The sequence below is a fragment of the Athene cunicularia genome, assembly GCF_003259725.1.
Source record: "Athene cunicularia isolate RWA chromosome 5 unlocalized genomic scaffold, athCun1 chr5_part1, whole genome shotgun sequence".
Lineage (NCBI taxonomy): Eukaryota > Metazoa > Chordata > Aves > Strigiformes > Strigidae > Athene > Athene cunicularia.
The window spans coordinates 18,631,620-18,645,360 of record NW_020799101.1 but is presented as its reverse complement, the minus strand read 5'-3'; the positions used below and the strand labels follow the sequence as shown (position 1 = coordinate 18,645,360).

At 39.0% G+C, this 13,741-nt stretch overlaps 1 protein-coding gene across 1 annotated transcript; it reads left to right on the top strand.

Moving 5' to 3' along the window:
• Window positions 1-1,869: 1,869 nt before the first annotated feature.
• CALM1 (calmodulin 1) lies at window positions 1,870-8,018 on the top strand. The gene is made up of 5 exons (XM_026849822.1): window positions 1,870-2,164; window positions 3,081-3,224; window positions 5,179-5,285; window positions 6,767-6,902; window positions 7,129-8,018. Exons 2-5 carry the CDS (start codon window positions 3,155-3,157, stop codon window positions 7,155-7,157), a joined length of 342 nt encoding a protein of 113 aa, XP_026705623.1. The 5' UTR covers window positions 1,870-2,164; window positions 3,081-3,154; the 3' UTR covers window positions 7,158-8,018.
• Window positions 8,019-13,741: the final 5,723 nt, after the last annotated feature.

The following is a 13,741-nucleotide window of genomic DNA, read 5'->3' as shown; positions in this document are numbered from 1 at the left end:
AGGCGCCTGTTGCGCCCGGCGGGCTGCGGGCCGCCCGCTCCGCCGCCGGGCCGTGCCAGCCTCTGCCTCGGTGGCTGCTGGGCTCCGGGAGCAGCTCGCATCACCCCCCGGCTGTTGGGCGCCTCGGTGCCAGCCCGGACTCCTCGCACAAGAGAGCGAGAGGAAGGGCTGGGATTTTCCCGGCGGTTTTTCGCTTCCTACGAGACGGCGAAACAGTCGCAGGCTGACCTCTAATCGCGTTTTGGCAATCTGGGTGTTCCTCGGCTCTGTCTCTCCATCTCCCCTTCCCGTCGGGGAAGGCTGACATCACCAGGACAGGATTTGATGACTTGGCTGGGTGGGGTGATGGCTCCAGCCCTGGGTACCTTTGTCCTGTAGCTCAGGCGAGCGGGCAGTGGCTGTGCCTGTTGCTCGGGAAGGTGAACCCCATGGCGCTGTGGGGTTGGATTGCACACTTCTGGCGTCGCAGTGTGTGGCGAAGTTAGGTTTTTTGGGTTTTCTTGTGAGTTTATTTTTTTTAATTCGAAATCCGATTTTTAGAAACAGCCAGTGAGCTCTGACTAGTGGGGCAGCAAGCCGGTGCTGTGGGTTGGAGGTTTTCGCCGAGGCGTGGCTCTGTTTCCTGTTCTGCAGGGCATTGAGTCTGTTATGTAAATTCCTTAGATAATCTTTAAGTAAAACCTCGCATTTTCTGGAAAACCACAGAATGCCGAAAGTCGAACTGGATTTTGAACACAAGTTTGCTGCTGTTATTAAAGAACATTTATTAAATTTGAAGTCTGTCTTTACCTATTAGCATTTCTCCCCCTTTCATCCCCCTAACCCACTTGTGCATATGGGGAATTGCTTAATCATTAAATACAGATGTTAAAACATCATAAAAAGAAACCCCACCACCTCTTTACAGGTGAAATCTGTGTATGTCACTTAAGATACAGAAGGCTTTCAATCCTACCCTATTCCCCTGTGCAAGAGCTTAACAGATTGTATCGCCTGTTATTTCTCCCTTGTATTTGTTGCTCTTTGCTGTAGTTAAGTGGTTTTTATACTTGAATAATGGTATTTCGGAACAAAAGGGTTGCAGGATGCCTGCTTTCTCTGACCTACAAAATACTCTATTAGTAAAAGCTGTCCAATAAAATGAGTTTAAAAGGAGGTACTACCTTGTATTCTCCAGTATCTTTTAGGATGTAAAACCCAGGTGTTTTTCTTTTTTTTAATTCTTGGGAAGATATGTATTTTTCTGTAAAGAACTGGTTAGCTAGCTCCTTTGAGTCCAAACAGCAGAGCTTTTTGTGATGCTCTAACCATACAGGAGGGAGAGGCTTCTGGAAGGATGTGGTTAGCACAGTTAAGCTCTGGGAAGGCCCCTTTAATTGCCTACTGAGCTGTACACCTTTGGATGCAGCAGTGCTCTCTTGATGTACAGAAGGTCATAAGCAGGCATTTTAAGTCTTGCCACTTAAAATGATATATAAAAAAACCTGTGTATCGGCATGAGGCCCCTTAAGCTGCTTGGCTGAATGGAAAAATAATGTGATGCTTGAAAACTGGCTTTTTCTATGTTGGAGATAGCAAAAAGTCTCCATAATGCCGAGTAGTAATTCCTCCTAATATCACAGCATAGTCCCTTCTGTTAAGCTTACAGTAGGCTAATGCTTGATGCAGTGTGGTGGGGGAGGGTGGACTTCGGTAGTGTTAGATCACTAGGTGGCACGCTTGCCATTAGTCCGCTAATGTGCAAATACCCCCCATGCAGTACTAGGGTCACTGTACCGCTGGAAATGACATCTGATGTGATGTGAAACCCCAAACACATGTTATTAAGGATTTTGTGCCCCTCTGAGCAATTACAAGGAGCCTGCCCTGTGTCCTTCACTTGACCAAATTGGATTCTCCAAGTCGAAGGATGTTATGTCTTGTTCTTCATGTGCACTTTCAAGACAGGTTAGCTTATGGAAATGTCTGTGTGGTGTAGGTGAGTGGAATCTCCTTGCACAGGCAGAATTCCAGGTGTTGAAAGTGGCTTTGTGAAAGTAATAATAAATCACTACTGAAATCTAGAGGAAGCGTCTTGTGGCTTGGCATAGCTAGAGGTAAACAATATTCTAAAATGTTCTATTCTTTGTGTAGGCTGATCAGCTGACTGAAGAACAGATTGCTGGTAAGTGTCTTGAGAAATGATTACTTTTTTGCTAACTCCATGTGACTAGAAGAAAATACATGATCTCAAATATAATGGAAAACTTTTTAACAATTTCAAATCTACTAACACTTTTTTCAAAAAGCACTCACTTTAAAAAACAAACAAACAAAAAACCGAACAAAAAAACGCAGAAAACAAAAAACCACAATGTTCCGGAAGACTGGTTCATTGCCTCTTAATTTAGACTGCTTGTTCCTTGAACTACAGATAATGATTTTTTTTAGACTTTCAGACTTGAGCCAAGTCCTTCTAGATTTCTTGCAAACAAATAATTGCTAGACTCAAGTGAACTTCTTGGATTCAAAGCAGACCTAGGTACTATTTTCTTTTTAATAAAGTGAAGATAAACTTAAATGGCAACAAATAAACCTAAAATGGACTTATTACTCATTAATATAAGCCAGTGGCTTTTAAATAACTTCTATCAGTGTGTCTGAAATTCAAACTGGTTAGGAGAAGGACCATTATTTGACCTTCTGAAGACCAGTCACCCACTTCTGGCTGACAGATTCTTACTGTCTGCTGCCGTAAGTGGTAAATGACAACACTTACTGTAACTGTAAGTCTGTTAATGGTGAAGGGAACCCAGTGGATCTCTTCATTTATCCCAAGCAGTTGCTGTTGTGGTGCAGCTGTGCCTCAATGATGTTGAAATGCATTATAGAGCCACCTGAAATAAGCTTGATTATACTACGTAAATTACATGTTGGTACTGTAAGTAATTTTTTGTTAATATTTGAGTGTTAATTCTCTCAATACATGGACAGTTAGATAAAATGTTTCTTAAAATTGTACTAGGTATTACAGATTTTTTAGTGAGCAGTTTTTGCATGCTGGTGATGTTACTAAACTCTGGGACTGTTTCTGCCTCTAGAATTCAAGGAAGCCTTTTCCCTATTTGACAAAGATGGTGATGGTACTATCACAACAAAAGAACTGGGAACTGTCATGAGGTCATTGGGTCAAAATCCAACAGAAGCAGAATTGCAGGATATGATCAACGAGGTAGATGCTGATGGTAAGTGTTGGAAAGGTAGTTACTAGTGCTTAAGAATGTATGACCTCCATACCTGGGCTTGGACTGCGTAAAGAAGATTGTGTGACATTGATCTCCTGAAGCAGTTTCAAAATACTTGATCTAAGTTCAGAGGGGTGTCAATTTTTGATTGCTCTCTGCACAGCAGTCAAAGATGCTAGCAGTATTAGTGAGAATCTAAAAAGGGAGATGGGCAGAGACAAAATTAGACTGTTTGTCTTTAATATTTTATGGGTCACTGGCTTTCTATTGCTGTCTGACCTGCCCTGACCTGCTGTTAACCTGTGTTTTCACACAGCTTTTCTATGTGTGTTTCATCAGCCCATGTTGGTCTTATTATCTGTACTAATGTCTGTGGGTTTTGGCCTTAGACAAAATGTAGTAGGAGTGAAATAGTGCTAAACTTCCAAGAACTAAAAACAATAGGGAGAGACTGTATAGTCTAATGTAGTGTGTTAGATCAATAAGTAATAGGGAGCAGAGGCAAAAGCAGAAAAACCTTCCTGTATCAAGTCTATCAGGTATTTTAAGTGGATACCAGAATGGGTGACTGCACATTTTGTTTCTCAAACTTCAGGAAGACTACAGTTCTAAAAAGGAAAAATGGTTTCCCCTGATCATTTATGTCAAGGCTTTGATCTTGTATGTTGGTAATGATAGTGATTTTTCTCAAAGATATCTGTAAAAGAGTGGAAGTGTATGGCAAAAGTATAGATTATCTGATTATTGGACTATATTAATTATAGCTACTTTCCTAGTTGACCTTAATTGCTAACCCTTGGATGCAGATACTGAAAAACTTTAGGGTTTGCAGTGCTATATAGAGTTTGTCTAAGTATGCCTGCCTGTCTGTTTAAACTTGTTTTATGGCAGAATGCTTTGCTATTCTACACATTCATTGAGAATTTTTCAGAGCTCAGTATGAGACCTATATTCAGGTTTAGCTGGTAGATAAAGCTGGCCATGATTATAAATAGCTGTGTATGTCTCAGTCTGGGATCCTTACGATGAAAGCATTTTTCTTAAGTTGCATTTATTTAGCTTCTTTGCTGTCTTATCCAATGAGTTTGTATGGTTCCCTCAAGCAATGGGTAGATCTTAATTGTACAGCAAACTATTTAATGTGGGGATTTTGGCATATAAGTCTGAATCCTGAGTATACAAATCTAGTTTCTGCTGTTTTAAAGAACTTGCTTCTTTACCATACCGCTTTTCTCATAGCTTTGAGCAGCCTGAAGTTTGAATCCTTACTTTGAAGGAAGAAATTAAAGTTGAGGCCTGAATGTTACCAGGGGTTTTCAGTTTTGCAGTGAAATACCTATAAGAAAACCTACTGCTAATCTCATCAGAAATCCTAAATAATGGTGGATTTTCTCATGTCACTGGAATTTGCAGATCCTTGTTGCTCCTTAAAATGGTGCATTACTTCTGTGGTGTGCAACACATTGAAAAGAAGGTTGTTTGGTTTTTAACAAGCAGCAAGTATTCATGAGCATCTTAGTAAAGTGTAATTTTCTCAAATTTCAGGTATCCTGGATTTGTAGTGCCAGCTTTATAACGCATTCCTTCCTGGAGTCTCTCACAGCAATTGGGAGATTCTAAAGAAACTAAAGAATTATGGGGAGTGATGTGAAGTAAAGATAAGTCTTAGTATGGGCTAACCTTGGAGCATCAGACTGACATTTTTCTTGCAACCTGAGTGGCAAATGATATAGTTTGACCTGGAGAGAAGGCAACAGTTCATTTTGTTGTGTCACTGTAATGACATTGTAATAGCAAAAAGGCAGTGGTAGCAATTTAGGGAGAAGATCCAGTTCTATAAGGATGTTTTACAGAAGATCTGTCAGTCTTGTCTTTATGACTGAATTACAACTTTTTTTTTTTTTTTTAATATAAAGCATGGAAGTTTAATTTTTGGAAGTTTCTTTTCATTAAGGCAATGGCACTATCGACTTCCCTGAATTTTTAACCATGATGGCCAGAAAAATGAAGGACACAGACAGTGAAGAAGAAATTCGTGAGGCATTCCGAGTCTTTGACAAGGTATTAATAAAAGTACAAATATTCTTTAGAAGCAGTGATGATGTCCATCTTTTCCTCAGTGTTTTGTCTCTTCTTGTCCGGAAGAAAAAAGTCCTCTAAAAGCAGAGGAATTGGAAACCGAGCAGGGAGCATTCTGGAAACAGAACTGTTACAGGCTGGTGCTACCTGCTTTATGCAGCAGATCTGTGCTGTAGGCTCATCCATAAGGAATACTTTCTGGCATTTCCTTGGGAGCAAAGAATAGCAGAACTTGATGCTTTGTGGGGTGTTGTTTTTTTTGGGGGGGAAAAGGGGGTGGTGGAGGGGTGGGATTTTTCTGTACCTTCTGATTTGGGAGAGTGGGGAAATGTTTGCATGGTTGCACAAGGCATTACACTTTCTGGAAGCTTTTGAACCTAAGATGAGGTTATTGGTATTCAGAGGGACATGAAGTATTGCATGTTCATTTCCAAGATGTGGATTTAGAGATGTTTTTTAGGAAAACAGCTCAAATCCCATCTCCTTTAATGATACCTGGGCATACATGGTGAAGGCCAATTATTTCTAGAATAGGTTTCTCTCTTTAGATTGGTTGATTATGACTGATGTTACGAGAGAATTGTGTTGAGTAATGGCTGGTGCAGCTCCTAATCTGATGCACACACATGTGTGGGAGAAGGCCTTACTACTTTTCCTTTTTATGGGTCTCTAGAAAATTACCTGAAAATGTGCTGGAGGAAATGTTCGATTATTTGGTTAGTATTTCATCTACCCTGTGGGATTATTTCTGTGAACTAGATTTGTGCTTAAAGCCACCGAGGTAGCTTATCTCCTGGCAATGGACATAATGAACTGCTGCTCTAAGCTACTGTATTCTTCCTGTATATGGAAGAGGACAATTTCTGAAATGGCTAGGTATGGCCTCTTGGTTTGAATATTACTAATGGGAACACCAACTTAGAAGCATCATTTGCTTTTTTTTGGCCATGAAGCTTTTCACAACTCCTTATGAATTTAAATACTTCCTTTGAAGGTTTGTTCTATATTTTCTTATCCAAGAAGCCTAACCTGCCCACCTGCAGTCTGGTTGTAGAGGTAGTATTACATAGAAGGCAAAGCTGACTATTCTTCCTGGTGGGGAAATTGGTCTTTGGGAGGGTGTGTGTGTGTTTGTGTGTTTGCTTAGGCAGCAGAGACTAAACAAAAAACATTTTGTTTCTGTGTTTATTTTTGAAAGCTCTTTAAAAGCATTAAAAATACCTTATCACAGCTACAAATCAAGCATGCAGTTATTCTTATGGTACAATAATTGTATAGCAGGATATGATGGGATGCATGCTTCATAAGGTGATGGCACTAGTACCTAGTGTAGGGTTGGTTATACAATGTACCAAGTGCTATAAGGCTAGTTCAAAAGCAGTTACTGGAAACCTGGATGTAGCTTCAGTGTTTATCAGTGTCAGGATTGTTCATCATGACCTTATGCAACTGTTTCCTCACAGGATGGCAATGGCTATATCAGTGCAGCAGAACTACGTCACGTTATGACAAACTTAGGAGAAAAGCTAACAGATGAAGAAGTAGATGAAATGATCAGAGAAGCAGACATTGATGGGGATGGGCAAGTCAACTATGAAGGTAAAAAAGATGATTGTCTTGACTAAGAACCATTACTCAGATTGAGTGAAAGCCTGTTGCATAGGTCATTAAGTTCTAGTACATGAGACACCAGTTTTATTTAGTTGTCCACTTCTGTGGACAAACTCACATGCAGTGAAAGGGGCGCTTTTTTATGGCAGGTGTGTTTGAGAGCAGTTGAAGTACTTTGGAAACAATAAATCACAGTGACTTTTTATCTTTTCAGAATTCGTACAGATGATGACTGCAAAGTGAAGAGACCTCCTTTACACCTTTTTTTCCTCTAGAAGAATCAAATTGAATCTTTTACTTACCTCTTGCAAAAAAAAATGTTCATTTATTCATTCTGTTTCTGTATAGCAAAACTGAATGTCAAAATACCTTCTGTCCACAAACTGCATGTAATGGTTGGTGGTCCTGTCCCCAAAAGATAAACATCAGTTTTACAATATAAATAATTGTACTACCTTGAAAATAAAAAAAAAGGAAGCACTTAGTGAACTCAAAAGTTCCATTTGCTAATGACTATTACACTGTTTGGGCTGGCCAGTTTTTCATGCATGCAGCTTGACAATTGAGCACAGTCAGACATTTGTATTAAAAGGAAAAATCAACCTAAAGGATCCACTCTTTTATTCAACAGTGGATTCTAGTTCAATTTGTAGTATAAATTGTCATAGCTGGTTTACTTCAAAATTGGTTTATACCTCAGGATGGTATGCAGCAAAATGGTTGAAGGATGCAAAACTTAGAGAAAATGCCCTAAAGGATGAATGGTTCTCCTGTACGTAGCAGTGTGCTCCAAAAATACGATGATCTTAACTATGGATGGCATGTCTGTGTTAAAATACTGGTTTAACATTGTCTGCATTGCACTATAGTGAAACGGGTGTCGGGCTGTTACCGTTCACAAAATTTTTAAAAGAAACCTTCACCAAGGGAGCATCTTTGGACTCTCATATTTTTAAAACCTTCTGTACCATGACTTGGAGCTGGCGGAGTAGCCTGTGGACTTCAGCACAACTATCAACATTGCTGTTCAAGATATTACAATTTATGTCCATTCCAAGTTGTAAATGCTAGTCTTTTTTTCCAATAAAAGACCATTAACTTAAAGGTGGTGTTAAATGCTTTGTAAAGCTAAAATATATATATAATTGCGATAATAAACCAAAAAAGCAGTAGGAGGGAAGTGTTTCTATGAATGACTTGCTGCTAAATTATAATGCACATGTTATGCAATAAGTTATCCCCTATCTTTTCAAGATGGCAAGAACTGACCTCCTGTAACCCAAGACCTTTGCTATAAATAAATGAACTTGTGCTTGCCTTTCATATTACGACAATGTTAATTTAGTTGGTCTCAAAGTCGTGTAATGCTGACTCGTCAACTATCAGCACAGAAGCAACGCCTCATTTCACTAAAGTGGAGAGCCCTGAGCATGCATGTCAATACTGGGGGAACATGTATAGGTTGCTTATGTTTTTTTGACAGGTTATAGAAGTTAGTTGGAGAATTTAAACAGCATGGTCTTCATAGATATCTATGATTCTTAAACATGCCAAAAATGCATTTCTCTACCCACAGAAAGGAAACAAAAGGACATTTCTTTTACAATATGTAAAAAAAAAAACAAAAAAAAACCAAAACAAAAAACAAACAACCAAAACCAAACCACAAACCAACAGCTACTAAGCCTCTTTGGAAACTGGGGCTGTTATGTCTTGACTTACTTTCTCAAACACTTGCATGAATTTTGTGGGGTGGAGAAGAGGACTAGGGTTAATTTAAAAACCATCTTGTTACTTCTGCTTTGCATGCACTAGCAGTGCTTGGTCATTCCAGGTCTCTCAGTAAGTGTTCTCTGATCTTCAGCTCCCCCATGAATGAGTGGCAAAGCAGCAGTGTCCACTTGTTCTTTGTTTGAAAGAAGAATGCTTTTTTTTTTTTTAAATAGTAGAGCCTCCATCTGGAAGGCTTTTATGCTTGGGAGGGAGGGACTACAGCTTAAATTACTTGACTGTAAGTTTGTTTCCAAACATAACTGGAGTTGCAAACCTTAATTGCTTAATTGCCTTTGGTTTTGGAGAGTATTGATATTATCTCTTGAAAGAGATGCAAGTCTCCATTCATCCTGTCTAACTGAGGTGCCTGTGTTAAGAACTTGGTTGCTTGAAATGCAGCTTTGCTCAGTGGGGGTCAAGAAACAACTCCAGAAGGCAATTGAGACTATCTGCCTTCAGTGATACTTTTTTTTAAATTTTATCTTTTCCTTGGGGGGTGGGAGGATTTCTGGGTGCCTAGGGACCCAGACACCTTAACCAAGTGCCTAAGAGTTAGATGGGCTGAATGTAGGCAATTGTTTAGATCTCTAGTTGTTGCAAAGGCTTTTTGCTATGGCTGTGTATACTGTCCTAGCAAACTGGCCATGCTGATGGGAATGTCTGACTACCATTTGAAAGTAGTGTCTTGCATGGCAGCTGCAAACTGCTACTTTGGTAGTGCTTGAGAATGGCTGCACTGATTCTGTAGACCAGCTTTTAAAGAGAACGTACTCAAGAGACAGGCAAGGTTGGAGCAATGGTTGCTGCTCTGAATTAATTACTTCTGCCTGAGTGTGCAGAGAGATCTAGTCTAGTAGGTAAATGCTTCTTACCATCTATCTGTCATTCACTCACGGTTGGTAGGGTAGTTCATTTAAGAACAGCTGCTTTTAGCTTATTCAGTGTGCTCTGTGCTTGCTAGCAAAGAGACCTCATTCCTGCAAGAGGTTCTTGGCTTGATTAGAAATTGTCTGGCAGTGTGCAGTGTTGGTATGCCCTGTAACTGAATCTGCCTGGAGGTATCTAATTATTAACTGACTTCAGTACCACATCAACCTCGAGTAAATGTATCCTCTGTACAGGACTTTAGCTCTGTTCCCTTCTGCATAGTGAATACCTAGAGAAATGAAACGGTGTCATCAAGGACCTTTTTTTTTTTTTTTTTTTTTTTCCTGTGAGTGTGTGTGTGTGTGGCTTTGGCTTTTTCCTAATGTGAAAGTGTGGGCTGGATACACTTGGTGCATGGCTTAGAAACATGGGACTGGAAAGAACTTCCTGGGTCATCAGATCCAGTCCCCTGCTATTGCAGGCAACCGTGTCATATAATCCTTTTAATAAACTGATCAAGCTTAACCACCTGCTTGTAAGTGGCTTGTTTTCATGGAAGTTCTGTAACTCATGTTGCTCTCAACTGATGCAAGTAATATATGAAATATGAAGTTAATCAAAAGGTCCTCCAGCTTAGCTTTAGGTTTATCATTACACTTATTTAACTGACTTTCTCAAACGTGTTATTTGCACAACACTCAGGAAAGTGTTGAATCTTTACACCCCCTTGCTATGAATAAGAGTTGGTGTTCTTGCTTATTTTTTTTTTAATGGAAAAGATGGATGTCTGGCTTGTTGAAATTTGTTAGATATGTTAATTGTCAAGGCAAGAAACAACTGAGTTACTTGTATTTGATACATAAATTTAAGGCTAGAGTATACATAACCATTTTTAAAATACATCAACTTGCAGTGTAGTTTTATATTTAATACTGAAATTGTACTGCTAAAGTTTAAACTGCTGTTAATCATATTCCTCTTCTGATCATAATGAAAAAATAAAGGGTAAGAAAATGCTTAACATAGATTATTCATTATCATGCTTATTTTATTCATAATTCAGGCACTGAAATGTTTGCAGGTATGGGGCATTTGTTTTGTTTGCTGGGGTGGGGTGGGGCAAAGGTGGGGGGTTTACTAATGTGGTAGAAGACTCTTATCCCTCAACCATTTGTCACACTTGTGTGGCTTCAGAAACACTATGCTATCAAAAACTGATCAAGAAATTGCCCTACACCCTATTGAATCATTAAATGCATGTGTGGGTCTGATCTGTGGGCAGTGTACAGTGCTGCAGCTGCCAGCCTCTGCCCAGGTGAGTGGGGAGGGGGATGAAGTTGCATTTTGGTCCCTATATTGCAGTACGCCTGTGATGTGAATGCAGATACTTGTTCCCAGGTGACACCATCTTAAACTAAAAGCACAGTCTTGGGGTTAGAAGTAATAAAGCTTGATTTTCCCCTGTCATGAAACTAACTGGAACACTTTTCTGACTGCAATCCAATTAGAGTTTGGGGTTGGTTTGTTTGGTGGGCTGCTTTGGTTTGTTTTTAAAATTTAATGACTAAGTGAAATCTGACAGAAAGGATTGTGGCAGAACCATGGCATGTCATTCTGAGCACAGACATCTAGCTGTCAAGTGAAGATAGGCAATGAAGGCTGATGCTATGTTTCTCCTGACTGACATTTAGGAAAGCAAGTTGTATACTTGCAAATAGAGCAGGTGGACCTTTAAAATCAGTAAGACAAACACATATAAAGCTCTGTGGATTTTTACATAACAGCATTGCAATTCCAAAATATTAAAGGTTGGTTTGGTTTTTTTTTTAATCCAGATACAAGATTTTGAAGTATTGAATTAGATAATGAATTGTGTATGGATCTGGCATTCTAAAGATTCCTGATGATAATTGCTACAGAAATTTGTATGAAGGCCCATGTACTTAAAGGATTTTACATTTTCTAAGAACCCCTATCAGTGAGTATCCTAGGGAAGCATTTGCAATAGTTGGTAATTTGTTTTAAGTTTGATATTAATAAATCTGGTTTTGAGCTAAAGTGGCCAAATATCCCAATAAATGGCAAAGCTGCTGGTTAGGTAGACGTTAAGAAAATCTCTTGTAGTCCCATGGATGATTAAGCACAGCTGATATGAGTGCTTGTGTTGCTCTCTGTCCTACTGGTGATGGTAACCAGGAGCAGAGTAGATCAGACCAGCCTGTCATGTTCTCTTCCCTGTAGCACTGACAAGGACCCTCTTCTCTGTGCAGTGCTTCTCTGCAGAGGCAAGACCACACTTCAGAGCCCAGCACAGCCTTCTTGTCTATCAAACTACTAAACTGTGAGAAAAAGAAAAATTATACAAAAAAAAAGGAGTGTATTGCAGCAGGGGGTTAAATTTCTCCCAGATCCCTGTGGAGTCTGAGATGCTTAGCGACACCAGCAACATATAGCCATGTTACAGAAAGGAAGTTGAGACGCAGGTCTCCCAGCATTACCACCAAAGACCCTAATAAAGAGGTTGCAAGTTGTGCTTTCCAGCATCCCTATAAGTGTTGGACACAGTTGGCTCTAGCTGGCAATGCATACCGCAGCCATGTGTATGTGGTGACTTCTTGGTCTGATCTTTCATAGTAGCTCCATTGACTGGAAAATCTTGTACAGATCTCCTCTGAAGAGCCACTTTCAGTTGCCTCAGAAGTCAGCATGTACAGAAATACTGAAAGAATTATTCATAGTGCAGCCTTTTCCTGGAAAAATCATCTCCTAAGATAATGGTTGAAATACAATATGAAAACTGGGCTAATAATCTAAAAATGAATCAAAATGTTTTCTGAAATTTTTGTTTGTTTCTAGATCTCTAAATGTGATGTACTTGAAAAACAGATTCTTAAACAGAAGTCCTACTTGCCCTACCTGTTGCATCATTTAAAATGAACAAAATATTTGAATATGAACCAACTGGATCAACTGAGAAATCCATAAAAATGCATTAAATAGCATTCCCCATTTTACTAGTTTGCAGTGGGGTTGGCAGTAACAATGCCGACAGCGTAGTAAGTATTCTGAAACAGGATATGGTGAAAGAAATGGGATAGGGTGACAGCAAAAAGAATACCTGACCGTGGGACTGCTTTGTAGTCTCATCTCACAGAGTATTTGTTGCCCATAAAGCTGTAAATATTTGATTGCAAGCTCCCTGGGCATTAAGTTTTTCTAGCAGTGGTGCAGTTAGTCAGTTTGTCTGCTTTTCCTAACCCGCCCCCAAAGTGCCCCCCATGCTAACTCTATATATACCTGAAAATATACAATCTGGAAAAGTTAGTGGTAAGCCTGCTGTGGTTCAGAACTTGTCAAACATGCTCTGCTTATTATGAGCTTTCTTTACAAATATATTAAAAAGTATAATTTCCTCCAGACATTCTGATAGGAGGCAAAATACAATCACGATTTTAAATAAGTTTTTACTGAAACTCTTTTGTTAAGTAGAATATTTTAACTCAGAGTATTTAGCGCCCTAGGAATCTGTGTGCAACATATCAAAACTAGTTTCTCAAAAATTTTTGATACAAAAATTTAATTGATATTTTCTAATAACTTTTTTTTAGATATTACAAAACTAATAATTCCATACACATACACCAGATGCCCTGACAATTAGTCAATGATGCTGTCCACTCTATGTAGCTGAATTAAAGAAAAGTAGATTCAATCAGTAAATCAAGTCAATAAGTAAAACATCTTTTCACTACCAAAGAAGATACCTTGCTCTACAGCATAGTTACAGAAGTACAGTTAAGGTGTGAAAATTGCCTTGCTGATTTATTTTCTATCAAATTAATTTGTAGAGGAAGGTAAGTAATTTTCCCACTAGTTCAGGTTATTATTCTTTTCTATATTAAAAACTTGCACACATGGGAAAAATTTAAAAATGGTCTTAGGGCTACAAAAGTAAGCACTCAAATTTAAAAAACAACTAAGGTTATCCATGAAACTTCAGTTTGGCCTATTGAAAATGTGATTGCAATACATTATGACACTGTCTTGTCTCATACTATACTGCCCACATCATCTTTGCATCACTGTGTTAAATATTTAATTGCAACTTTCTTTTTGAATGCATTATTTCATACCCTAGTCACTATTCACTACCCAGCTCTTGTTCCAAAGAAAGAAGTACTAGGTTC